The 25,009-nt window shown below is 55.6% G+C and overlaps 2 protein-coding genes across 5 annotated transcripts; one reads left to right on the plus strand and one right to left on the minus strand.

The window, feature by feature from the left end:
• Positions 1-2,529: 2,529 nt before the first annotated feature.
• On the plus strand, positions 2,530-14,785 carry LOC118244680 (NACHT, LRR and PYD domains-containing protein 12-like). Of its 4 annotated transcripts, none has more exons than XM_050711287.1 (10): positions 2,530-2,641; positions 3,548-3,647; positions 7,038-7,090; positions 10,335-10,637; positions 11,144-12,830; positions 13,047-13,136; positions 13,328-13,498; positions 13,701-13,874; positions 13,973-14,140; positions 14,229-14,783. In XM_050711287.1, the coding sequence occupies exons 4-10, from the start codon at positions 10,355-10,357 to the stop codon at positions 14,458-14,460; spliced, it is 2,805 nt and encodes a 934-aa protein (XP_050567244.1). In that variant the 5' UTR covers positions 2,530-2,641; positions 3,548-3,647; positions 7,038-7,090; positions 10,335-10,354; the 3' UTR covers positions 14,461-14,783. The 4 variants fall into 4 exon arrangements, with proteins under 4 accessions (XP_050567244.1, XP_035395702.1, XP_035395703.1 ...); XM_035539809.1 differs by lacking the exon at positions 2,530-2,641 and adding an exon at positions 3,114-3,392 and having other exon boundaries at positions 14,229-14,785; XM_035539810.2 differs by lacking the exons at positions 2,530-2,641; positions 7,038-7,090 and adding an exon at positions 3,114-3,392 and having other exon boundaries at positions 14,229-14,782.
• Positions 14,786-14,944: 159 nt separating this feature from the next.
• On the minus strand, positions 14,945-18,759 carry LOC118244287 (scavenger receptor cysteine-rich type 1 protein M130-like). Its single transcript, XM_050710859.1, is given in 15 exon segments — positions 14,945-15,108; positions 15,254-15,340; positions 15,420-15,515; positions 15,591-15,737; positions 15,850-16,194; positions 16,296-16,443; positions 16,445-16,605; positions 16,676-16,990; positions 17,068-17,388; positions 17,489-17,639; positions 17,642-17,793; positions 17,871-18,185; positions 18,262-18,535; positions 18,537-18,583; positions 18,708-18,759. Coding segments are annotated over 15 exon segments (2,775 nt in total).
• Between the last annotated feature and the right edge of the window lie 6,250 nt (positions 18,760-25,009).

Here is a 25,009-nt window from a genome sequence, read left to right on the forward strand (position 1 = left end):
AGGCAGGAGAAGTCACACATGGCAGAGCTGTCACCTTCCTGGTCACCTACTCAGGTGCCACCAGCCCTCACGTGCAGCTGAAATAGCTGTGCTCTCAGCCACAGTTTACAGCAAAACCATTTCTAGAATAAAAATCTGACAATACTTTGCTGTGACTAGGTTGGAAATAGACCTTGTGCTGCACAGCCCAGACTTTCAGGGTCATGGCACAGCACACAGACCCCCAGAGAGGGGCCAAGATAACCAGAAGAGTTTCAGAGCATCTCGCTTGGCTGTGTTCTGCCCTAGCTTTAACCTGGGGCTTGTCCCCGCCTTGGACGCAGAGTCAAACGTTGCTTTTCATTTCATATCTCCATTTTTCTAGTGGAAAAAAACATAGTTCTTACCATTCAAAACCACAAGGTATCAGAACCCAAGCCTTTCCCTGATGCAAGGCTGAGCAACGCTCACCCCAAGACAGAAGTCTGGGGGAAACAAAGGAAGTGCTTTCCAGCCAGGAGGGTTTCCTTTCACAGCATTATTTGGCATGACACGGGATTGAAGCCCTGGGAGCAGTTTCAAGAGGGAACAACTCAGGAGACGCAGCAGAAGATGCTCAGCCAGCAGTGTGGACCTCAGCCATCACCCAGCCAGCCTGATGGGCACGCTTCTGGGCACATCCTGCTGAAACCCGTGCCCTCAGTCTGTGCGACCAAAGCCTGCATCCCACACTGCTATAGCATGCCTGTATCCTACCCTGGGCAGCTCCCCATGTCTCAGCTTTCTGCCACACTTGGTGTTCTGCAAGCATGCTCATTTTGTTTTTTTATCGTGCTTTTCCAGCCCTCTTGGAGCCAAGCAAGTCAATGCCAGCAGCTCAGTGGCACCGGGGAAAAGTTGCTGCACTGAAAGGTGCACGTCCCTTGCCAGGAACAAGCCAGCACCTCCTGTGAGATCTGCAGGGAGGACACCAGAGCATGAAAGCCCAATCTGAAGCTGACCCAGCAGCCTCCCATTGCAGCACTGCTACCGGGAAGCCACTTACTGACCTTTAAACCCCAGCTTCACAGCTCTGCACCCCCACCTCCATCACCTGGAGGTCACCAAATTTTGCTCTGCTCAGCCTCACGCTCAGGGAGCTGCTTGCTCCATGACGAAGGTTACTGCCACCCCAAAAAACCTCAGGTCTCCCCAGGGAATAGCTGAGCAATTCCCCATTGCATCCCTCCTGACACCCAGGCAGGGACCACGGGGCAAGTCTCCGTTCTCTGCATTACACTGGCTTTGCAATGCCATCTCAGGAATAACCTTGTCAGCAAATGTTTTCTGCCTCCTTGCCACCTCTCAGAGAAGAGCGGACACCTTGCTGTCCCCACCACAAAGCCCAGTTTTTCACCTTGAACCTTCCAGCACTTGAGAAGCTGCCTTAGCCAAGAGGACAGGTGTTTCCAAATCAGGGTGCTGCCCCTCTCAAGGATCCAGGAGCTAGCACCCGAATGCAAAAAGTCAGATTTCCTAATAAATCATCCAAGCACATTCAACTCCTCCAAGCTTTGCAGTTCTGCCTTTCTGGATTTTATTTTGGTGTGTGTGTGTGTGTGGTATGCAATGTGCCAATGGTGCATGTTACCCTCCCAGTGCTGCTGTTAAGGCCCCATCCTGACAGTCAGCAAGTACCATTTCTTGCTCAAATGCAACAGAGAAGCAGAAAATAAAAAGAAAATAATCAAAAAAAAAAAAAGAAAGGGCTGCCTCTGACACAGTAAAATATCCCCAGGCACTGCAGTAAGCAGCAGCAGATTTGACAGCTCTCTTAATCTTATGGGCACCCTGACGAATCCTTCTGATGGATGCGGGACTGCACCAGGTTCTCCTGCCATCACCCCCTTTGCATCTCAGCTATGGCCAGTGAAGAGATCACAAACATGCAAATGCAGCGAGGTCTGAATCTCACGGCCTGCAGATCTGCAGGCATCAGCCTAAAAACTGTTGCTTTGCAGCTGAAATGTAAAAAGCCACTGCAGGCGGACGGGGGATAATTCAGCAGGGACCTTCTGGGGAGGCTCCTAGCGCCCTGCAGGGAAATGCCCACCACCAAAACACGAGCACTCTCCTGTCCCTCCCTGCCACCTGCAGAAGCTGGATAGGATCGGGGAAGGACACCCCAAGTACATCCTGCATAGAAAGGCTTGCTCAGAGCTGTCCAACCCCCATCCCCCCCCACCACGGATGGGGCCAGCACACCCGGGCAAGCCCACAGTCGTGGCTGTCTGCCAGCCAAGGGATGAATACATGCATTCAGAGGAATTCTGGATTTTTCTCCCACTGTTCTGCAGCAATACCATGGGTGAGGGGCTAGTTTTCGGTGCTGTGGCTAAGGAAAGATGGAAACTGCTGAAGGTCACAGCTGTGAAGGTCAGACTTTGGAGGTCAGTCCCAAGACAGAGCAGGGAGCTCCATCCAGCTACGTCCATCCTCCCTCTCCCGACAGCATCCTGCCCAAGCCCCACCCAGGAAAACTGGGCTGCCATCAGGCTTCTTTCTTTCACCCCACCGCTGAAGTTTTTCCCAGGCTGACCTTGATTCCCAGGTAAAAATCAGGTTCCTTCCCCCACCTGATGGTCACTGAGACCCCGGACAGGAGCAGGGAACAAATCAACAGGTCAGTGCAAACGTATGGGGCACAGATGCACACAAGGGCAAGGACAGACCAACATGCCCAAGACTTCCCCCTTGCATTTCATGCCTGCTGTACACACTGTGAGGCAGAAGCCCAGGTCTGGTGTCCTCCTCCCCCTGCTCATTTGGTGCGCTCTTCTCCCCAAAGCCCGAAATAGGCAGCCTTGCCTTTCAGCTCTCCATTTTGTGCTTATTCTATTTATTTTGGGCAGGTTTTCCTTTGTAAAAAGCTTTCCAGCACAAAGCAGGGGAGTATATCAAAGGCTATCCATTTGTAATCAAAGATGTTCGCCCCCCTTTTGTCCCCCCCCCAACAACCCACAGCTTCTAACACAGAAAACAAGGCAGCAGCAGCGCTCGCTTTGCATAGCCTCCTGCCTCAGGATTGCAAGTGATTAAACAGACTTTTAACGCATCGACACAGAGCAAAGGGCGAGTGAATAACACCGTGCAGGCAGACAGGAGAGGAAACCCAGCTGGAAGCCTGCTGAAAGCCTTCCAGGGAGGTTTGCAGTTTTCCTGCCGAGACCGAAGTGCTGCAGCGACCTCCTCCTGCCCGTACCATTTCCGGGACACAGTCAGCTCTGGTTTTCCATGCCCGGAGCCAGCTCTGTCTCCGGAACAGCACCAGGTCCCCAGCCTCCATCCCGGGGCTGCAGCTTGCCCAGAGGCTGGAAGCAGGGAGCTCAGTCCTGGTGAGGCCAGCCTGGTGCATCGCGCGGAGGCTGCGGCAGGTACGCGGAGGCCGGCGGGCTCTGCCTTTGCGGAAATGCCTCCTCCTCTGGCTGCCTGACCTTCAGGGAGCAGGAGGAAAGGTGTGGGGAAAGGGGCTGCCTAGAGCCACCCGCCCTCGCTGCTTTGGGTTAAAAACATCATTATTTGTTAACAGGGAGAAAAAAACACACTGGCGGGCGCTCTCGCTCCCGGCATGGCAGCCCCTGGCCTCCATCACACGCAGCTGCAGAGAGGCGGACACTCACCTTGAGCAGGTAGATCTGCGTGGCTATCTGGCTGAGCCACCCCGCAGCACAGACACTGCACAGCTCTCGGATGATAGCGAGGGACCCCGGCAGCTCTGCCCCTTCCCCAGTGCTGGCGGGCATGGGGGGAAAAGCAGCAGCAGCAGCCCTTACCTCTTGTCCTCCGGCCCTACGAGTCGCACCTCGGAGCTGGCTCTTGCGCAGAGAAGAGGGAGGGAGGCAGAGGAAGGGGGGGGGGGTGGAAAAAACTTGGGAGTTTCCCACAATGCAGCTCTGCAGACTGCAGGAAGATGGAGAGCAGGGGAGGGGGGAGGATGCTCCAATAGGGCAGGAAGGGCTGGGACTGTGGAGGGGGACGGGATGAGAGGGGGGTAGGGGGAATAAGGCATGACAGCTCTGTCTCACATCCCCATTTCTCAGGGCTGAGCAATTTGGTGCTGTCCCTGCAGCATTGAGCACCCTGCCTGCTCCTCTGCTCCTCCAAACCCCACCTGGGTTTGCAGCAAGTTGTAGCCACAAACAGGGGGAATGTACTGGGGAGAATGGGAGGGGGGCAGCCTGGTAATCTGGGATTTTTCTGTGCATAGAGAAGGCGGGGGGGGAGGATCTGGGGGCTTATGGCACCAGGATAAAGGATTTCTGAGGATGATGATCCCACAAGGGGTGGCAAGCTGTCTTGCCAGAGATATTGTGCACAGTGCAGGGGAGGAAGTTAAAACGCTGTGTAACGGGGTGGGTTTGTGCCAGCTCTTCTTCCCTTCTCCCTGAATCCTCCCAGTTTAAAAGCAAGCAGCCGCCCCTCTGCTGCCCCAGCCCCCACCTCCTCCAGCCACAGTCCTCACACTCATATCTCTGGGCTCAAACCTTGCTTTTACCCATGGCCAGGTCCTGGGACTGTCTATGGCTCTTTCAGCTTGATTTGCTCGGGAAATAAGGGCTGCAGTGCTTGTCCATCTTTCTCCATACAGTTATGTAGGACCCACTGACAAGCTTAATGTGATTTTGCAGGGAGCCTGGGCATTTTAAGAGATTTTACTCCTGCAAGTTGTAGGAAGAGGGGCCAATATGCACAGGTTGGCTATGCTGGTGTGCATCTCAGCTATATCAGCGTGCCTAAGAAAATACCCAGACTGCTTAAATCCCACTTTAAAGAAAAAAACATCTGCCCACATTTGAAGCAAACATTAAACAAATGGCAGGTGAGCATAAGAGAAAGCAGAGTGCCAGCACAGCAAGCAGTGCTTCAGCTCAAGATGCAGCAAGGTGAAAACAGCTCCTTCAAGGTCAGATGGAAACTGGAACTGTAAAAACCATGCTGATGATTTTTCCTCCTCCCCTGGGCTCACAGCATGCAGGGACAAGAACATCCCTGGCTCTGGGGAGCCCCTGCTGTAAGCTCCATGCTGTTCCTGGGAGCACAGGGTCTCAGCAGCAGCATCATCCTTAGGAAGGAACAGGATGTGCCCTGGGCTTCCCGAGGGATGCAGCTGTTCCCAGACCTATCTGATGCCCAGTGGGCTGGAGGATGGCACAGTAGGAAGCTCTGAGCAGGGCAGCCAGGCTGGGTGGGTACAGCAAAAAGGAGCTTGTATGTACCCTTGTTTTTAGTGCTGTCTGCTGTATGGATTTTAATTCTGTATTATAGGTAGCTTATAAAATTATTTTAGGTTAGAAAAGAGCCTTGAGATCATCAAATTCAATCATCATAACATTGCCAAGTCTACATCTTTTTCTTGAACCTCTCAGGTGTGTATTTAATCTTATTTTTAGTCTGTTTCTGGGAGGAGCGTTGCACCTATGTTACAGCAAATTTTTTTCTGGCCTTAACTCTAGGAAAGACCTTAGCCCTATCTTGTAACCTCACTTCTAATCCTCTTCCTAATTCTACTTCCTGCTTGGACCTTAGGCCTGTGCTGTAGGTTTCATATAGTAACTGTAGTACTTCATGTCATAACTGGCTAGCTCTGCAATAATCATATGTATAAGCATGTTACCTCTAGAGTGTATTATGATTACAATAATTGACAAAACTTTGCAAAAATGCAATTAACTGGTTAGCAGGATATATTAAGGGGTACAAAGCAGCATTTCTCTCAGTCTCTGTTCTTTAAAAAGCTTTTCTGGATGCCTCCCCCTAATTTTTTGAAAATGATAGATGGTTCCCCCTCCACACCTAGTTAGCCATGTGTTTGCTGTTAGCATGAGCAAGATTATAATCATTGTAATTGCATGTATGTATATGCTTAATCCACAATTCTGTCTTTAATTAAATACTTCTAGCACTTAGCTTCTCTCTCTCTATTTCAAACTTGTTTTTTTTTTTTCCTTGTTTGATTCCTTCCCCTACGCCATTCCCAAATTCTTCCTGCATCTGCCTCATTTAAGGGACCATTATAGGATTTAGCAGCTCTGTCACTATTCTAGCTGCTTCACTGCAACTTATTGTCCCTTGAGGCTGATCCTGTAAATGAATAAACCCAACATCATCATGTTATTATAATTTTAGAGCATTTTTCTAACGCTGTAGCAGACTCTCCAGCCTGGGTGGATCCATCCATGCCTTGATTCTCTGGGTTCCCTTGAGAGCTGTAACAGTTCTTATTCTCGGATCCTAAATTATTATTATTGCCTTAAGGAGTTAGACCAAGCTAAGCAAGACCACGTCAGGGCACAGGTTAGATATCTAATCATGAAAAATCCTATTGCAGGAATTACTGACTACTCCAGTTAAACTGAAATAAAACAAAGCTCCAACAGGCAAAATCTGGCAGCTGAGGCTTGTTTAGTTACCTCTACACACAGCTAGTGGCCTGGTTTGTGAGCCAGTGCTGTGTTCACTGTTCTTCATCTCTCGTCATCTACCAAAGGCAGGTTATCTTCTTGAGTCCAGCAAGGATGCTGCAAACCCTCCTGTGTCTCAAGACTGCAGCAGTTAAACTGAGCCAGCTGATCTGGCTTATTAAAATATTTATGTATTGTTTTCAGTCTTCCCATGTGCTTTAACATGCATTACATATATCTTCTTTCCATTATCTTTCTGAGCTTATCAGAAATATCATTTTTGTTTCCTGCCATATGTTTCCTATCTCCCTTTCTCCAACCACACCTCCCTATTTTATTCCATTATTTAAAAAAATAAATAAATAAATCACAGTCCAAGAAGAGATGCAAAGGGTTCTGCTTAGATGTTTCTTCTTTTAATAATATCTGTACTCTTAGTGGGCGTGAGTTTTTGATAGTTTCCATGCTACTTGCTCTCCTATTCTATTAATAGCAGCACAGAGGACTATTTTTCCCTGCTCATATCTAGTGTTTTCATTGATGAAGTGTACCTCTGGTTTATTACTAGTACACTTGTATCCACAGCCAATGATTGCAGCTGTTTTTTTTTCTCAACAGTGTGACCTGCAGCTTGTTCAGACAGGGCAGGATTGAGATCTGGTCATTGTAAGGTCTGTATGGTAACTCTTCTACCAATTAATATTAATTAATTGATACCAAGTAATATTAATTAAAATCAATATTAAGTAATACAAATTAATATTTATTAATATTAATAAATACCAATTAATATTAATACCAATTAATGTTAATATTCAGTTGCCTGGGCAACTGAAAGGACAACTACCTGAAAGGACATTGTAGTGAGGAGCATGTAGGTCTCTGTTCTCAGGTGACAAGTTACTGGACATGAGGAAACAGCCTCAAGTTGTGCCACGGGAGGTTTAGATTGGATGCCAGGATTAATTTCTTCACCGAAGGGGTTGGTAGGCATTGGAACATGCTGCCAAGGGAGGTGGTGGCCTGTCCCTGGAGGTATTCAACACATGGTTTAATGGTGGACTTGGTAGTGTTAGGTGATGGTTAGGCTTGATCTTAAGGGTCTTTTCCAACCCAAGTGATTCTATAACTAATTTTTCAGCTCTCTAGAAGCAGCTGATGAGGAAGTTCCTATTGAAATTTCTGGTACTGGCTGTTTTGGTGCAGAGGCTTTTAGAGCAGCATTTTCCCACTACTTTGGTGCATCATCATGTCCCTTGCTCCACCTCCACTCCAGAGGCTTAACCAGGAAATTCCATGATGGTCTGTATCCTGGTTTCAGCTGGAATAGAGTTAATTTTCTTCCTCATAGCTGGTATGGTTCTGTATTTCAGATTTAGAATGAGAATAATGCTATAACACACTGATGTTTTAGTACTTGCCAAGCAGTGCTCACACAGCCAGGGACTTTCCAGCTTCTGGGGCTGCTCTGCCAGCGAGGAGGCTGGGGATGCACCAGGAACAGGCAGGGGGCAGAACCAGGACAGCTGACCCACACTGGCCAGAGGGACATTCCACACCATACGGCATCATGCTGAACAATAAAACTGGTGGGGTTGGCTGGGGTGAGTGGTGACACTGCTCGGGGCTGGGCTGGGCATTGGTCAGCGGGTGGTGAGCGATTGCACTGCGCATCACTTGCTTTGTATATTCTTTTATCATTGCTATTATCATTATTTTCCCTTCCTTTTCTGTCCTATTAAGCTGTCTTTATCTCAACCCACGGGTTTTCACCTTTTCTGTCTGATTCTCCCCCATCCCACTGTGGGGGTGGGGGGACATGAGTGAACAGCTGTGTAGTGCTCAGCTGCCTGCTGGGTTAAACCACAACAGCCTGCTGATACCAGCAGAGTTATGGGCATGCTGCCGTTATAAATTAAATCCCCCTAACGGTGTTCTGAGTTGGGCTTGATCAGAAAAAGCTTTGATTTCATGCAAACCTTAACCATTCTTGCACCTCTCTCTTCCTGTCTCACCAATGGTAATTCCTAGTAGGTAGCCAGGGCTTTCACTTAATTGTGTCTCTTCCAAATGGACTTCAAATCCTATTTCATCTTTTAATTTTAAAAGTTGGATCACTCTCGCTTCTTCTGCAGCTCTGGTTGCTGGAGTATATGCTGGTATATGGATGCATCCATATAAGATGGTGATTTTTCTTTTTTCTTTGGAGACAACAGTTTGAACATGTTTCTGAAGTAAGCCTGTGTCCTGCAAGTATGTTGGGAAGCCCCTGTAGTGCCAGCACAGGGTTTTAATCCCTTCTGTCCAAATGCAAGAGCAACACTGAAAAAATGATTCTTCAATAAGTGGGATGGTGGTGAAATGGTTGGACCTATAATTGAAAACCACTTGTTGTCTTCTGGTAACTTAGCAATAACCACTGGCACACTCCCTAAAATAGGAGCCGTTCTCATGGTGAACGTGTTTATTTGGCAGTACTCCACCGTTGTTTGCCAGGATTTTCTGTCAGCCTTGCTAATGGACCACAGTGAAAAATTAGGTTTATAATTTCTAAAAAAACAATGACATTGTTTTCAAAATTTGTTGAAAATTTTACTCAGAGCAGTCTCACCTTCTTTAGGACCACAAGTATTTGTCCAGAGGACTGGCAGGTGCCATTACTTCAGCTTTGGCACCGGATTTTCCACAGGATTGATCCTCCTGGGATGGCTGTTTCCAGTACACTGTATCTGTCTCTGTTAAAGCTTGTTTCTGTCATCTGACCCTTTATGATGGCCTTTTCCTGTTTTCTGCATTACTTATACAAAAATCCATTTCTTCTGATGTGCTACCACTACCATTGCCATTTCCAGCCACCCCCTACTCCTCTGCTTTGTTGTCTGCCCCCCTCATTACTGAAAGGTTTCCTCTGCTGCACCTCCCTGTCCAGGAGAGCTGTTAGGTGAGAACAACAGCTGCTGTTGTTCCCAGCTTCTTTTTCCTTTCTGTCCATACATATCATCCCAGTAACCATCTTCCCTGACAGCTCCCAGTCTAATTCTGAATTTTGCACAGCTATTTTTAATTTCTCTATCCTAATCTCTTTTGGCAATCATCTAAACTCAGTTTCACACTTCCTGTGATCAGATCCCCTTGTGAGGTCCCCCTTGCTCCGGGGTGGAAACCGCAGTAGGCAGTAGCAACCCCCTGCAGCTTCCTTCTTCTTCCAGCTGCTGCGGGGCCAGCACAGAAGCCCCCAGCTTTAGAAGGGGCCAGGAGCAGGGGCCCAGCCCTCCCTGCCCCTGTCCCTGTGTGCAGCCCGGTGCTGGGGCAGGAGGAAGTGTGTGCCGGATGCGCAGGCGCCTCTCAAAAATGACGCCCTGCTTATATGCATCATTGGGCATTGCCCAGGTCCTTCCGGCACGTCCCCGCTGCAGGAGGAGCACATGGCGGCATGGCTCGCTGGGGGACCAGGGGTTTACCTGTCGCCCCCCAGCACCAGCCCCATGTGCTGCTGGGCTGAGCACTGTTCTGCTCTTGGCTATAAGGCTCCTGCAGTGTCCTGGCCAGCCAGGTGGGCACAGCCCCGGGGAAAGCACAGGTTGGTCTCCATGGCTTGTACCTCCAGTGCTGCGCCATGCCACTGGGTGATATCCTGGGTGCTTGTCCCCTACGGTTTGCTGCCTTTCTGCATAGGTGTTTCTCCTCTTGAATCTCTGAGCCAGCAGCTATTCCCGTCTCAGCAACCCTTCCCCTCCCTTGTATATACAGCTGTGGGTGAAGTTCACACCACTACCCCTACCCTGGCACTTTCTGAATGGCCGTGAGACTGAGTCTTCGGTACCAGCCCAGCTGCTTTTAGTGCTTATGTGTTCTCAGGCATGTCCTAGAACAATGGGAAGAGAGCGCTGACTTCCAAGCCTTGTTTTTTTGCAGGTGATTTTCCATATCCTGTGATGGCAGGAGAAGGGAGTGCATTCACTGTCCTCTTAGGTGCACTGGAAGGTCTCACACTTGAAGGCTTCCAAGAGTTCAAGACAAAGTTGTCGCATGTTCATACCAAAGGAGGCTGGAATATCCCTGAGGATGTGCTGGTGGAGGCCACGCACCCTTCCACGCTTGTCAACTGCATGGGCAACAGCTACGGGGAAGATGCCGCCGTGGACATCGCCATTGGGTTGTTTGAGGAGATGAAGCAGAGAGACCTTGCTGAAAAAATCCTGGATGAGAAGGTGAAGGGTAAGAAACTGGGGAAAACTTTGATTTTCTTTGTCTTTTGAGTTCTGGAGACAGATAAAAGTGTGTAAAAGAGCAGGTTTCAGCTCTGTGATGAGGCTGGAAAGGTGAAGGTGTCCCACTGATCCTGCCAGGTTCCCACTGCACCCTTCCCCTTAAGGGAGTGGTGGGACCAGCAGCAGAGAGAGGACCACGGTGATAAGGACGGGGATGCCTGGAAGGGGCAAGTGGTGCTTCTTCAAGCAGTTCTTGCAGCCCAGAAGACCTAGGTTGCCAGATGGGTTCCTAGCTGGGGACACAGGGGGACACTTTGGGGACGTTCCCATTAAAAATTCCCAGAAAAATAAAGGCGGCTTGATGGGTGGCATGTAGGAAATGCATAACTGAATTTTGCATTGAGGCAGGCCATTGAAACAAATGTCCCACACTGTTGGTGTGTCAGGAGCACAGTTGTGCTGGTCAGGAAGTTTGGCTCACTTTGGCACTGACTCTGCTTCTCTCTGATGTAGAGTACAAGCAGAAGTACAGAGAGCACGTGGCCAGAGAGTTCCTCCGGTACAAAGAGCTGAACTCCTGCTTAGGGGAGAACCTGTCCGTGAGCAGCCGCTACACTGCCCTGACTATCGCCAAGAAGCCTTGGAGCCAGCGCGGAGGCGAGCCTGAAGGTGCAGATGTCAGCTGGGGATGTGCCGACACCACCACCGCTGTCACTGCGCAGACACTGTTTAAACCTGATGAAGATGGGCAAACACCACAGACTGTGGTGCTGGTGGGTGCCCCAGGCATGGGGAAGACGATGATGGTCAGGAAGATGATGGTGGAGTGGGTGGAAGGGGCCCTCTACATGCAGTTTGACTATGTCTTCTGCATAGACTGCAAAGAGCTTTCCCTTTCCAAACAAGTGAGTGTGTTGGACCTGGTTTCAAAATGCTGCCCTCACCAGCGAATACCAGCTGGAAGTATCCTGGACAATCAGGAGAAGGTCTTGTTCATCTTTGATGGCTTCGAGGCCCTGGGGTTCCCTTTGGCTCAGCCCAAAGATGAGCTGAGCTCTGACCCCAGGGAAGCAAAGCCACTGGAAATCACGCTGATGAGCTTGCTCAAGAGGACTGTTCTCCCTGCATCCTCTTTGCTCATCACCACAAGGCCAACGGCTCTTCAAAACCTGGGGCGGTGCCTGGAGGGTGAGTGTTACGTGGAAATCTTGGGCTTCTCGGCAGCTGCAAGGGAGGAGTATTTTCACAGGTACTTCAAGAATGACAATAAAGCAGATGTGGCCTTCAGGTTCACCAGGGGAAATGAGACCCTCTATAGCTTGTGCATCATCCCCATCATGAGCTGGACCATCTGCACCATCCTTGAGCAAGAGCTTTACAAGAAGAACAACCTTCTTGAGTGCTCCAAGGCCACCACGTGGATGGGCATGTTCTACCTCTCCTGGTTAATGAATTGCAGAGGCAGCAATGCCCAGCAGTACCTGCAGCAGTTCCTGCGCAAGCTTTGCTCCTTGGCTGCTGATGGCATCTGGAAACACAAGGTCCTCTTTGAGGAAAGGGAAATCAAGGACTGTGGCTTGGACTGGCCAGACCTTCTCTCCCTCTTCCTCAATGAGAAAAGCCTGAAGAAAGGCGTAGACCAAGGCAATGTCTACAGCTTCACTCACCTGCACCTCCATGAGTTTTTTGCGGCTATGTTTTATGTCCTGGATGATGATGAGGAAACTGTCAGTGACCCAGAGGCCCCTGCAAAGAACGTAAATACATTGTTAGAAAGCTACAGCAAATCTAGGAAGGATTTGAACTTAACAATTCGGTTCCTGTTTGGTCTGGTAAACCCCAAATCAATAGAGTACGCAGGTGAAAGAATCGGGTGCAGAATTTCACCACGAGCTCGGGAAGATCTTCTGAGGTGGCTTCAGACAAGACACAGAGGCCTTTCCCATCGCAGTGAAGCGATGATGATTAAGGAGTTGGACACTTTCCACTTTTTGTACGAGATGAGTGAAAAAAGCTTTGTGCAGAATGTGTTGGGATGTTTCACAGGAATAGATTTGCACGACATCAAGCTGACGCCATACGACCAGATGGCTCTTTGTTTCTGCATTAAGCAGTGGGATGGACTGGACAGTGTCACCCTCCGGAGCTGCTCCTTCCACCAGCAGCAGTGCAGGGAGGAGCCGGCCACAGTTTTGCCTTGGTGAGTACCGCCGCTCTGCTCCAGTGGCCAAAATGACAGAGATTTCCCCTTCTCCATCACAAAGGAGGGTTTTGGAAGCTGAAATGGTGAATGCCTCTTTCCATCCAAACACCACCATGTCTCTTCACTAGTGGTTTAGTCCCTTGGTGGAGGGTTTTACTTATTCTTGGGGAGAATCATGGGAGATTATGGACATACCTGTCCTCTCGTTCCCAGGCAGCACCCACTGCAGGAGGAGCTGTGCTCTCCTCTGCACCCACTCTGCCACGCACTGGGGCACGCGGACAGCTCACTGCAGAACCTCAGGTATGGGGCCTGCCCCTGGGCGCTGGGTGGCCACCTCCGTCCGTCCCTGCTCAGGGGGTGCTGATGGGGAAGGGCTGGATCCCATGCGGGAGGGTGAAGGGCAGCCTCTCCATGCTGGTGGCCAGCCATGGGATGGGTGGCTGCTGTCCCTCCGTGCTGGCTGGCTGGCTTCTCTGCTGCTCTCCCCGCAGGCTGCAGTGGTGTGGATTGACAGAGGGTGGCTGCAAGGCCCTGGGGATGCTGCTGGCCACTCACCCCAGCCTGGTCTGCCTGGAGCTGGGCGATGGAGCACTGGGTGACAGCGGCGTGCAGCTGCTCTGTACCGGGCTGCGGCAGCCTGGCTGCCAACTGCGCATCCTACGGTGAGCGGCACTGGGAACGCTGAGTCCCTGGCAGGTCCCTGTGGACACATCCCAGGCTTGGGGAGCAGAGGGCTGGGGATGTGCCCAACAATGTCGTGCAGGCTGGCCTTGTCCCTCTGTCCCACTGACAGCGGGCTGGGGATGGCCACTGCAATGGGGTGTGGCATGGGAGGACCGGTGCCGATGAGGCTGTCTCCCGCAGGCTGCGGTACACCCGCATGACCAGCGCCTGCTGCCAGGACCTCGCTGCAGTGCTGGGCACCAGCCCACACCTGGAGGAGCTGGACCTGTCCTTCAACACAGGACTGCGGGATGCCGGCGTACAGCTGCTGTGCGAGGGGCTCCGGGATCACGCGTGCCAGTTGCGGGTGCTGCGGTAAGGGCATGCAGTACTGGCTGTGCTCCTGCGCAGCCTGAGCAGCTCCAGCACTGCCGGTACATCCCCACCACTGCTGTCTCTCCTTGGACCTGCAGGCTGGGGAGCTGCCACCTGACGGGCACCTGCTGCCAGGCCCTGGCCACGCACCTTGGGGAGAGCTGCAGCCTGAGCTGCCTGGACCTGAGCGACACTGAGCTGGGAGCCGGGGCAGTGCTGCTGCTGCGGCAGCTCGGGCATCCTGCCTGCCCGCTGCAGGCACTGGGGTGAGCCCTGCCACGCGTACCACGGGGAGACTCTCAGGTGCCCCCTTCACCTCCGGTACTGAGGCTTCTTCTTTCCTTCCAATGCAAGGCTGAGTGTGTCGGCGCTGAATGAGGACGCACTGCAGGAGCTGGTTGCACTGCGAAAGCTGAAGCCCAGCCTGAAGATAGGAGACCTCCTGGAGCACGACACCCCACAGGAGGGAGCTATGTCCCGGTTACCCTTCCAGCGGGGGGTCTGGGAAGGCAAGGGGAGGCTGGGGGGGCGGAAGGCACTCCTCTCCTCTCGGGTGGCTCCACCCAGCAGCAGGAACCTGTGCTGACTCAGTTATGGATACTGAGGAAGGGGAAACATCCCTGGGATGCGCCGTGCCCTTCCCTCAGCCTGTTCTCCTGGCGGGGAAAGTGTGCAGCTCTGGGGCCAAAGGAAGGCCCTGGGGCCAGGCCCTGGGCTCTTCCCCAACCTTCCCACATGCCCAGAGCCGTGGGGACGTGCCTGTGGGCCCAGCTCTGCCCCGTGGCCCCGAGGGACGGACGATGGACCCAGGAGAGAGAGAGGCGCCAGTGCTGGGAGCGAGGTTCCAAGCACTTGGGGGCTTTAATTGGAAAGAGCACTGCACAGAGAAAGGCCATGCTGAAAAACTTCACAAGGACCCTGGCGTGACCTTGGGCAATGGGTGCGGGCGGGCCGATGGAGCCGTTTCTGCAGCGTGCTGAGGGCTCGGCAGGGATGGGTGCCCCCCATAGGCAGGGCCACCCCTCCCTGGGGCCGGAGCCCCCTCTTGCAGCCATGTCCCCAGGGTCTCCTTACGGCACTGTCCCCAGGGTGCTGATGTCAACGTCGTCATAGCCCGTGTCCCCGTGGGGCTGCGCCGGGGCGTCCCTGCTGTGGGGAGCAGGGGGCTCCTCCAGCACAGCCGCAGCATCGTCGTAGCCATCTGGGGGGCCGTGCCCAGGCTGGGTCGGGGGGGCTGCACCAGGCATGGAGGGGCTGGGGCTGAGGACGCAGCTGCAAGGGCCGCGTGCCCTCACCTCCCCAGCACCACTGCTTGCCCACAGGCCCTCTCCTTGGGTCCCCTGTGCCTTTCAGTCCCTACCGAGTTCCCCTTCCTCTACCTAGGGTTGCTCCGGGGTTGCTCTCCTCCTTGTACCCATCCCAGTTGTCGTTCAGCAACTTCATGCCTGAGCCCTTGGACAGGGAGCCTGCAGTGGAGAAGGGGGTACTGGGTGCTCGGCCAGAGATGGGGAGAGCCCCAGGCCCCAGGGACGACCGTGCTCCCACCTGTGTGGCTGGGCACCTCCTGGTACTCGGGCATCAGGCTGTAATCCAGCTCCTCGTACACAACCTCGGAGCCGGCGTCTGTGGCTCTGTTGGGGCCTGCAATGAAGCATGTGTTGCATGTTGTCCCACATGTCCCCTCAGCCCCAAAGGGACTCTCAAAGCGGTGCCCACCTCGGCGTTGCACCCGTGCACGGTGTGCCTGCACGGCCAGGGCTGCCAGGGCCAGGCCCAGCAACGTCCCCAGGAGCACGCACAGGACCGTGGGCACCGGCACACTCCCCGACACTGCTGTCAGTGGGGCAACGCTGCTGGTGACACCTGCAGGGATGGCGAGGGGCAGTGTGAGGCCGGGATCCACACGGCAGCAGGGGCAGGGGGCAGTGGGCACGGGCAGAGCCACCTGTGCAAGCATCCCCGTGCCGGCAGCTGCTACCTGCAGTTGTGGTGGCCCCGCTCGTGCCCTCGGTGTCCTCGTCACAGGCGATGTGGGTGACCCCAGCAGGGCCGCAGGACTGCAGGTGCCAGGGCGCCGAGGGGCAGCGCCAGAGCGAGGGGGCCCCCTCCTGGCACTGCACCCAGCCCAGCCAGGCGGGGACAGAGCCCTGTGCGGGGACGGCCTCCAGCCTCCCCCCGGTGCCACAGCCCAGCTGGCGGCAGACAACGGCAGCTGTGGCGGGGCTGGTGTCGTTGGCGCACACGCGGCCCCACGTCCCCTCGCGCAGCACCTCCAGGTGCCCGCTGCAGCTGCTGCTGCCCCCCGCCAGACGCAGCAGCCCTGCAGCAACAGGGGACAGCGGGGTCACGGCACCTCGTGGGGCAGCGCGCACCCCACGGGCAGTGGGGACTGCTCCCCAGCTCAGGGATCACAGTGCTCACCTGAGCACACGGCACCGGCACCACCGCCCCAGCGGCAGCCACGCCGTGCTGGGGCTGGGCAGTCCCAGAGAGCCGCCTCCGTCCCCGAGCAGCCCCCGGCACCCGGCCACAGCGTCCCCACGCTGGGCCCGAAGCGCTCAGAGCCAGGGCGCCTCCAGGGCCCGTCCGCACCCCAGCTGGCGGCACACGACGTCGGCATCCGGCAGGCCCCAGGCGTCCTGGCAGACGGTGCCCCAGGTGCCCTCGGTGTACACCTCCACCCTGCCGGCGCAGCGCCCGGGGCCGCCCGCCAGCCTCAGCCGCCGGCTGCCTGCACGGGAGGGCCAGGATGGGGCTGGGGGCACCCGCTGGGCACCCGCGGCCCTTCCCGGCGCACTCACCTGAGCAGGCAACGGCCGCCTCTGTGGGGCTGTGGCTGGGCGCTGCGGCAGGCCCCGAGGCGTTGCACTGCGCCAGGCGCTCCTCGGTGCCAGCACACCGCAGCTCCTGCAGCTCCACAGGGCCCAAGCTGGCGGCCGGCACAGCGTAGACCTTCTCTGGCACACCGCAGCCCAGCTGCCGGCAAGCCACGGAGGCAGCTCGGTCGTCCCACAGCCCCGCAGTCACACGGGCCCAGTCCCCGGGGCTTGTGGCCACCTCCAGCCGCCCGTCGCACCGGCTCTCCCCGTCCAGCAGCCGCAGGGGCTCAGCGGCGCCTGCAAGAGCCCGGCCATGCCGTGGGGACGGGCACTGCTCCCCGCCTGCCACGGGTCCCTGCGTCCCCTGCACCTACCTGAGCAGTTGACGGCGGCGGCATGGCCAGGGGGGCAGGCGGGCTCCCCCAGCACCACCACGGGACACTCGCCCAGGTGCCGCTCGCTCCCGCTGCAGCTCAGGGCATCGCGCCGCAGCGGCCCCGTCGCCGTGCCCGTCCCGAAATGGCCTCCTGGGGGCAAGGAGGCAGCAGGGCCGCAGCCCAGGTGGCGGCACAGGACGTGGGCATCAGGCAGGGTCCAGGCGGTGGCACACAGGGGTCCCCATGTCCCCTGCTCCTCCACCTCCACCCGCCCGACGCAGCCCGAGCCGCCATCCGCCAAACGGAAACCGGTGTAGGCTGTGGCGGAGAGAGGGCGCTGGGGGAGCAGCACAGCAGGGACCCACTGGGCACCCCACTCTGCAAGAGTCCGCCCCAGCCCCCCAGCCCCAGCACTTACGTGAGCAGACGATAGAAGCGGGGCCAGCACAGGACTGGCCATGGGTTGGCCTCCGGGCGCAGTTGGCGAGGAGTGGCTCGCTGCCGTTGCACTCAAAGGCGCCGTCCCAGAGCGGCCCCATTGCTGCCCCAAAATGGCCGGCACCTGGGGACGGCCACTGCCAGTGCCGCAGCCCAGCTCCCTGCAGACCACCTGGGCGGCCTTGAGGTCCACGTGGCCGTGGCAGACGGTGGCCCAGGCCCGGCCCTGCCGCACCTCCAGCCGCCCCGAGCAGGCACCGTCCCCTCCAGCCAGACGGGAGAACCCTGCCGGGAGAGGAGGGCTCCTGAGGGGGATGCGGACGATGGGGCTCCCTGCAGCACCGCATGTCCCCAGTTCTCACCTTGGCAGACCACAGCAGTGTCGTAGGTATGAGGGCCATTGTAGGGTCCCCAGCCTTGAATCTTGCAGTCCCAGAGGGCCTTCTCAGCCCCATGGCAGTCAACAACCGCCAAGCTGACAGAACCTTCTGCTTGGCCAAAGAGGGAGCTGTGGTAGGCACCAAGAGCCGAGCCGCAGCCCGTCTGCTGGCACACCACCTCGGCGTCCTCCATGTCCCAGGCATTATCCGCCACCGTGCCCCAGCGTCCCCGCAGCTTCACCTCCACTCTCCCCTCACAGGGTCCCCTGCCAGCCACCAGTCGCAACTCCAGCGCCTCTGTACCGGGCACCAACCTCAGCTTTGTCCAGGGGGGTCCCGGGACGGCATCCCCAGCACCACCACCCCACCTCACCTGTGCAGGTCACGCCCACGTCCCGGTCATGGTCGCAGAAGTGCTTGCCCCAGCCATAATGAGGGCAGTCCTGCAAGGTGGCCTCAGAGCCACGGCAGAAGAAGGGGTGCAGCCAGATGCGTCCCTTGCCCTGCCCAAATGGGGCGTATGGGGATGCCCGGGCCACCGCACCGCAGCCCAGCTGCCGGCACACCACGCCAGCGCCCCGGTGGTCCCAGTCGAAGTCGTAGCTGCAGACGGAGCCCCACTCGCCCTCGTGCTTCACCTCCACCCTGGCCGGCGCAGCGCCCGCCGCCATCCACCAGCCGCAGCTCCCCGCTGCCTGCGGGCAACCCCAGGGACCTTGCTGAGCCCGGGGGGTGCCTGCCCCACGGCTGCTCCCTGCCCCACCGCTTGCCCACTGCCCCACGGCCAGCCCCTGCCCCACGGCCAGCCCCACTACTCACCCCCGCAGAGCTGCACGCAGAGGAGCAGCCCCAGTGCCCTGGCAGGCACCATCCTGCCCCCAGTGCCAGACGCAGCCCCGCAGCGGGGAGGGGGATATATAGGCAGCCCCCGCTGGCAGGAGCCAATGGGGGCGGCAGAGGCACCTTGTGAGCTGTTATCGAGGGTTATCTGCTGCCTGCCGGGGCCACAGCCTCCAATAACCTGCTCCGTGCCCAAATATGAGACTCGGCTCCGCTTCTGGCGTCACCCTCCCCCGCCCCCCCACCCGCCCCATGGGGGCTCAGCGCCTGTATGTCCCCAAGGGGAGCCAGGCAGCCTGGCACCCGTGTCCTCCTGAGCTGGGGTTGGGGCTGTGCCCATGGAGAGCAGGTCCCCACAGCAACAGGGGTGTCCCCTTAACATGGCCTCCCTCAGGACCTCAGTGCCCAGACTTTGTCGGTGGGCAGGCCTTGATCTACTTGGAACAAGCCCGGGGGTCACCGGGGAGAATCTGGTCCCTGTGCTGGCCTCAACATGTGCGGGAGAGACATCTCCAGCCCCTTGCAGCGTATGGTGGTACAGGGCACGAGGCGGGTGGATTCCCCCACTCAGGGACCCGGCATCGGCATTGACCGCATGCAGCTGCTGGGCCACCTGCGCTGCTGGCGATAGCATCGTGGCTTTGTGCAGCAGTGGGGATGCTGCCACCGGGGCTTGGAGCTGAGGCTGAGCCCTAGGGACCTGCACGGCTTCTTGGGCAGTGAGGAGGACTAGGAGGAGAGGACAGCCTGACCCTAGCAGCAGGCACAGGGACAGCCAAAGAACGCAGCATGGTGTGGGGGGTCCAGCTGCTGAGGGGCCAGCACAGAAGCCCCCAGCTTTAGAAGGGGCCAGGAGCAGGGGCACAGCCCTCCCTGCCCCTGTCCCTGTGTGCAGCCCAGTGCTGGGGCAGGAGGAAGTGTGTGCCAGATGCGCAGGCGCCTCTCAAAAGTGAAGCCCTGCCCATACGCAGGGCCGGGACACAGGGCATTGCCCTTCTGGCACAGCCCCGCTGCAGGAGGAGCGCGTGGCGGCACGGCTCGCTGGGGACTGGGGCCTCCTGGGTCCACGGCTGCAGGGCTGGGCTCTGCCAAAGGGCTGTGGCTCCCGGGCTGCTGAGAAAGCCCTGGGCCGAGCTTCAGCCTGCAGGACCTTGCCATGCTGGCAAGCTGGGCGCCCAGCCCCAAACCCCCTGGTGGGGAGGTCAGCCTCAGGAGCAGAGTGTGAAGTGCTCCCCATCTGGAGATCACATCTTGGTCCTAGTTATCAGGAATTCAGAATTTTTGATTCTGGGGCAAGTAAGGAGAGGGGTTATCAGAACTGCCACCTTGGACTTCAGGAGGGCAGACTTTGGCCTGCTCTGGAGACTGGTTGGCGGAGTCCTTTGAGAGGCAATCCTGAAGGGAAAGGAAGGATGGACGCTCTTTGAGAAGGGAATCCTAAAGACGCAGGAGCAGGCTGTCCCCATATGCCGAAAGACAATCAAGCAGGGAAGAGGATCTGCCCAACTGAACAGAGAGCTGGGGCTTGAGCTCAGGGAAAAATAAATAAATAAAATTTTAAAAATTTATGACCTTTGGAAGAAGGGGCAGGCCACTCAGGCACATCATCCAAAGATATCGTGAGCCTATGCACGGAGAAAGGGAGAAGGGCCAAAGGCCAGTTGGAACTGAGTCTGGCTTCTGTCCCCAAGGACGATAGAAAATGCTTCTCTAAATACTTAACAATAAAAAGCAACAAAAGGAGGATGAGAGAGAATCCCCAGCCCTTATTGAATGTGGGGGAAAAACACACTGACCAGAGATGAGGAAAAGGCTCAGGTATACTTAGCTATATGCAAGTCTGTGGTGCCAGATGGGATCCACCCAAGGGTACTGAGGGATCTGTCAGAAATGCTCAACAAGAATCATAGAATCATAGAATATCCCAAGTTGGAAGACACCCAGAAGGATCATCGAGTCCAACTCCTGGCACCACACAGGCCTACCCAAAATTTTAGACCATGTAACTAAGTGCACAGTCCAAATGCTTCTTAAACTCTGACAGGCTGGGTGCAGTGACTGCTCCCCTGGGGAGCCTGTTCCAGTGTGCGACCACCCTCTCGGTGAAGAACCTCTTCCCGATGTCTAGCCTAAACCTCCCCTGCCTCAGCTTGACACCATTCCCACAGGTCCTATCACTGGTGACTAAAGAGAATTTTTTTTATGCCACTTTGCATCACTTATCAGCAGTCCTGGCTACCAGGGGAGGTTCCCAGTCAACTGGCGACTAGCAAATGTGATGCCCATCTCCAAGAAGGGTTAGAAGGAAGATATGGGCAACTACAGGCCCGTCAGTCTGACCTGGTGCCAGGGAAGCTCATGGAGCAGCTTACCTTGAGTACAATCACATAACACCTACAGGACACTCAGGTCATCAGGCCCAGTCAGCATTGGTTTATCAAAGGCAGGTCCTGCTTCACCAGCCCAATCTCTTTCTATGACAAGGTGACACACTCAGTGGATGAGGGAAAGGCTGTGTATGTTCTCTACCTAGACTTCAGTAAGGCTTTTGACACCGTTTCTGAAGCATTCACCTGAAGAACCTGGTTGCTCAAGGGTTTTTAACCCACTTCGTTGGGTTAAAAACTGGCTTGAGGCCAGGCCCAGAGAGTCGTGGTGAATGGAACTAAATCCAGTTGGAGGCCGGTCACAAGTGGTGTGTCCCCAGGGCTCAGTGCTGGGTCCAGTTCTCTGTAATATCTTCCCCAATGATCAGATGAGGGGATCGCATGCACCCTCAGCAAGCCGGCAGAGGACACCAAGGTGCGCAGGAGTGTTGATGTGCCTGAGGGCAGGAAGGCTCTGCAGAGGGACCTGGATAGGCTGGACCGATGGGCCTAGGCCAACTGTACGAGGTTCAACAAGGCCATGCTGCATCCTGCACTTGGGGCACAACAACCCCATGCAAGGCTACAGGCTGGGGGCAGAGTGGCTGGAAAGCTGCCCGGCGGGAAGGGAGCCGGGGGGGATTGGTGGGCAGGCGGCTGAACAGGAGCCAGCGGTGTGCTGACGTGGCCAAGAGGGCCAACAGCCTCCTGGCTAGTATCAGAACTGGTGTGGCCAGCGGGGTGAGGGAAGTGATTGTCCCTCTGTACTCAGCCCTGTTGAGGCCACACCTTGAGTACTGCGTTCAACTCTAGGGCCCCCACTACAAGAAGGACATGGACCTATTAGAACAAGTCCACGGGACAGCCATGAAGTTGATCAAAGGGCTGGAGAACCTCTTGTGAGAAACAATCTGCAGCCAATAACACAGGCTCAGGCAAGGATCTCAGGGAAGCAGCATATTTATTCACAGTTGCAATGGTGGGCATCCTGCAAGTAGGAGCACGCAGCAGAATTGTATCATAACTTTCCATCCCCCACTACCCGACACTTCATTCCTCCCTTTTCCTCACTGGTTGAGTACCACAGTTTAACAAGCTACTCAGCGCTTATTACTATACAATATATGTACAATTTTATTTGACCAACATTTAATTTCTCATTTTCCCTGTTTTCTTCTTTCACTCTCCTGTCTAGAGGGGCCCATGTTTTTTTGTTTTTGCTAACCCTTGTTCTTCTGAGACCTTCCACTGTCCCATTATATGATCAGCTTACCCCCTCCTCTCTCCCCCTCACCCATTATGCTTGCATAATCACTTTGGAATATGCAAGGTTAGTCGAATGTTGAACTGCAAAAACACAATTTTAATTCTCACACTCTCCTCTGCAGACAAGCCGAGGGACTTGGGGTTGCCCTTCCGGCGTTTTGACCGCACCACACAGCACGGTGTCAGCCACAAAGTCGCTGAGATTGCACTCGATCACACCGTCCGTGTTGCCAACAAGATGTTAAACAGCGTCAGTCCCAGCAGTAACCCCTGAGGGACACCACCTGTCACTGGTCTCCACCAGGACATCCAGCCGCTGACTGCAACTCGCTGAGTGCGACCATCCAGCCAATTCCCTACCCACCGAGTGCGCCATCCGCCAGATCCACGTCTCTCCAATTCAGAGCCAAGGATGTCCTATGGGATGGCACCAAATGCTTTGCAAAGGCCTGGTAGATCATAGAATCATAGAATATCCCGAGTTGGAAGGGACCCATAAGGATCATCAAGTCCAACTCCTGGCACCGCACAGGTCTGCCCAAAAGTTTAGACCATGTGACTAAGTGCACGGTCCAAGTGCTTCTTAAATTCAGACAGGCTTGGTGCAGTGACTACTTCACTGGGGAGCTTGTTCCAGTGTGCGACCACCCTCTCGGCGAAGAACCTCTTCCTGATGTCCAGCCTAAACTTCCCCTGCCTCAGCTTCACACCGTTCCCACGGGTCCTGTCACTGGTGATAACAGAGAATAGGTCATCAGCCCCTCCGCTCCCCCTCATGAGGAAGCTGTAGGCCTCGATGAGGTCCCCCCTCAGCCTCCTCTTTTCCAGGCTGAACAGGCCCAGTGACCTCAGCTGCTCCTCATATGTCTTACCCTCTAGGCCCTTCATCATCTTCGTCGCCCTCCTCTGGACACTCTCCAACAGTTTAACGTCCTTTTTGTACTGTGGTGCCCAGAACTGCACACAGTACTTGAGGTGAGGCTGCACCAGCGCAGAGTAGAGCAGGACAATCACATCCCTCGACCGACTAGCAATGCCGTGCTTGATGCACCCCAGAATACGGTTGGCCTTCCTGGCTGCCAGGGCACACTGCTGGCTCATATTCAACTTGCTGTCAACCACAACCCCCAGATCCCTCTCTGCAGGGCTGCTCTCCAGCGTCTCATCGCCCAGTCTGTACATATAGCCAGGGTTGCACCGTCCCAGGTGCAGGACCCGGCACTTGCCTTTGTTAAACTTCATGTGGTTGGTGATCGCCCAGCTCTCCAATCTGTCCAGAATGGCGGTTGCAGCCCCAGGTGCATGTGCAGAGGCGTGAGTGCCGGTGCTGGCTTGAGTGGTGCTGGAGTGAGCGGTGTTCCACAAGGGTCCGTCTTGGGACTGGTGCTTTTCGATACCTTCATCGGTGACGTAGACGATGGGTTTGAGTGCACCCTCAGCAAGTTCGCAGATGACACCGAGCTGAGTGGTGCAGTTGATACCAAAGAAGGAAGAGATGCCATCGAAAGGGACATGGACAGGGTGGAGAACTGAGCCCGCATGAACTACATGAGGGTCAACAAGTCCAAGTCCAAGGAGCTGCACCTGGGTCAGGGCAATCGCAGACAGGAGTACAGACTGGGAGAAGAACTCATTGAGAGCAGCCCTGCGGAGAGAGACTTGGGGGTTCTCGTGAAAGAAAGGCTCGATATGAGCCAGCATTGCGCTTGAAGCCCAGAAGGCCACCTGCATCCTCGGCTGCATCAACAGCGGAGTGACCAGCAAGGCAAGAGAGGTGATTGTCCCCTCTGCTCTGCCCTTGTAAGGCCCCACCTGGAGTCGTGCATCCTGGATCAGAGCCCCCAGCACAAGAAAGATGTGGACCTGTTGGAGCGAGTCCAGGGGAGAGCTGCAAAGGTGATCAGAGGGCTGGAGCAGCTCTCCTATGAAGAAAGGCTGAGAGAGCTGGGGCTGTTCAGCCTGGAGAAGAGAAGGCTCCGGGGAGACTTCCTTGCGGCCCTTCAATACTTAAAGGAGTCTTATAAAAAGGATGGAGGAGGACTCTTTACTCAGCTAGGCAATGCCAGGAACCAGTGGGAATGGCTTTAAACTAAAAGAGGATAGATTTAGATTAGACATTAGAAGGAACTTCTTCCCTGTGCGGGTAGTGAGGCAAATGTAGTAAGCTAGTGGGTGGCATCCCTGCCTATGGCAGGGGGTTGGAGTTAGATGATCACAGAATCACAGAATTGCAGGGAGTGATGCCAGAGCAGTGCCAGAGTGAGTGCCGCAGGGGTGGATGGCTCCATGTGACGTCACACGCGAGGCAGCGTGATGTCACCGAGCAGGCAGTGTGACGTCACCGCTCGAGGCAGTGTGACTGCGCAGCCCTCCCCGTTTATGTCCGGGAGCCAGCAGAGCCCGGCCCAGCTTGGCTCGTGCCTGCACTCCTGCCCAGCGTGTCTGCGAGGCTTGGAGGGCTGAGCGAGGATTCGGTCGGGCCGTGCTGTGGGGCCGCCGGCAGCTGCTCTGGGTGCCCGTCCCCACAACATTCGCCTGTGTTTCCCCTGCCCTGTGCGCTCGCAGCAGCGCAGGTGAGCTGTGCAGGGACGCGTCCCCCTGGGGGGGCATGGGGAGGGCGCTGGTGCTCGGGGAGCTGCCAGGGCCACA

Source organism: Cygnus atratus, chromosome 5 (genome assembly GCF_013377495.2).
Source record: "Cygnus atratus isolate AKBS03 ecotype Queensland, Australia chromosome 5, CAtr_DNAZoo_HiC_assembly, whole genome shotgun sequence".
NCBI lineage: Eukaryota > Metazoa > Chordata > Aves > Anseriformes > Anatidae > Cygnus > Cygnus atratus.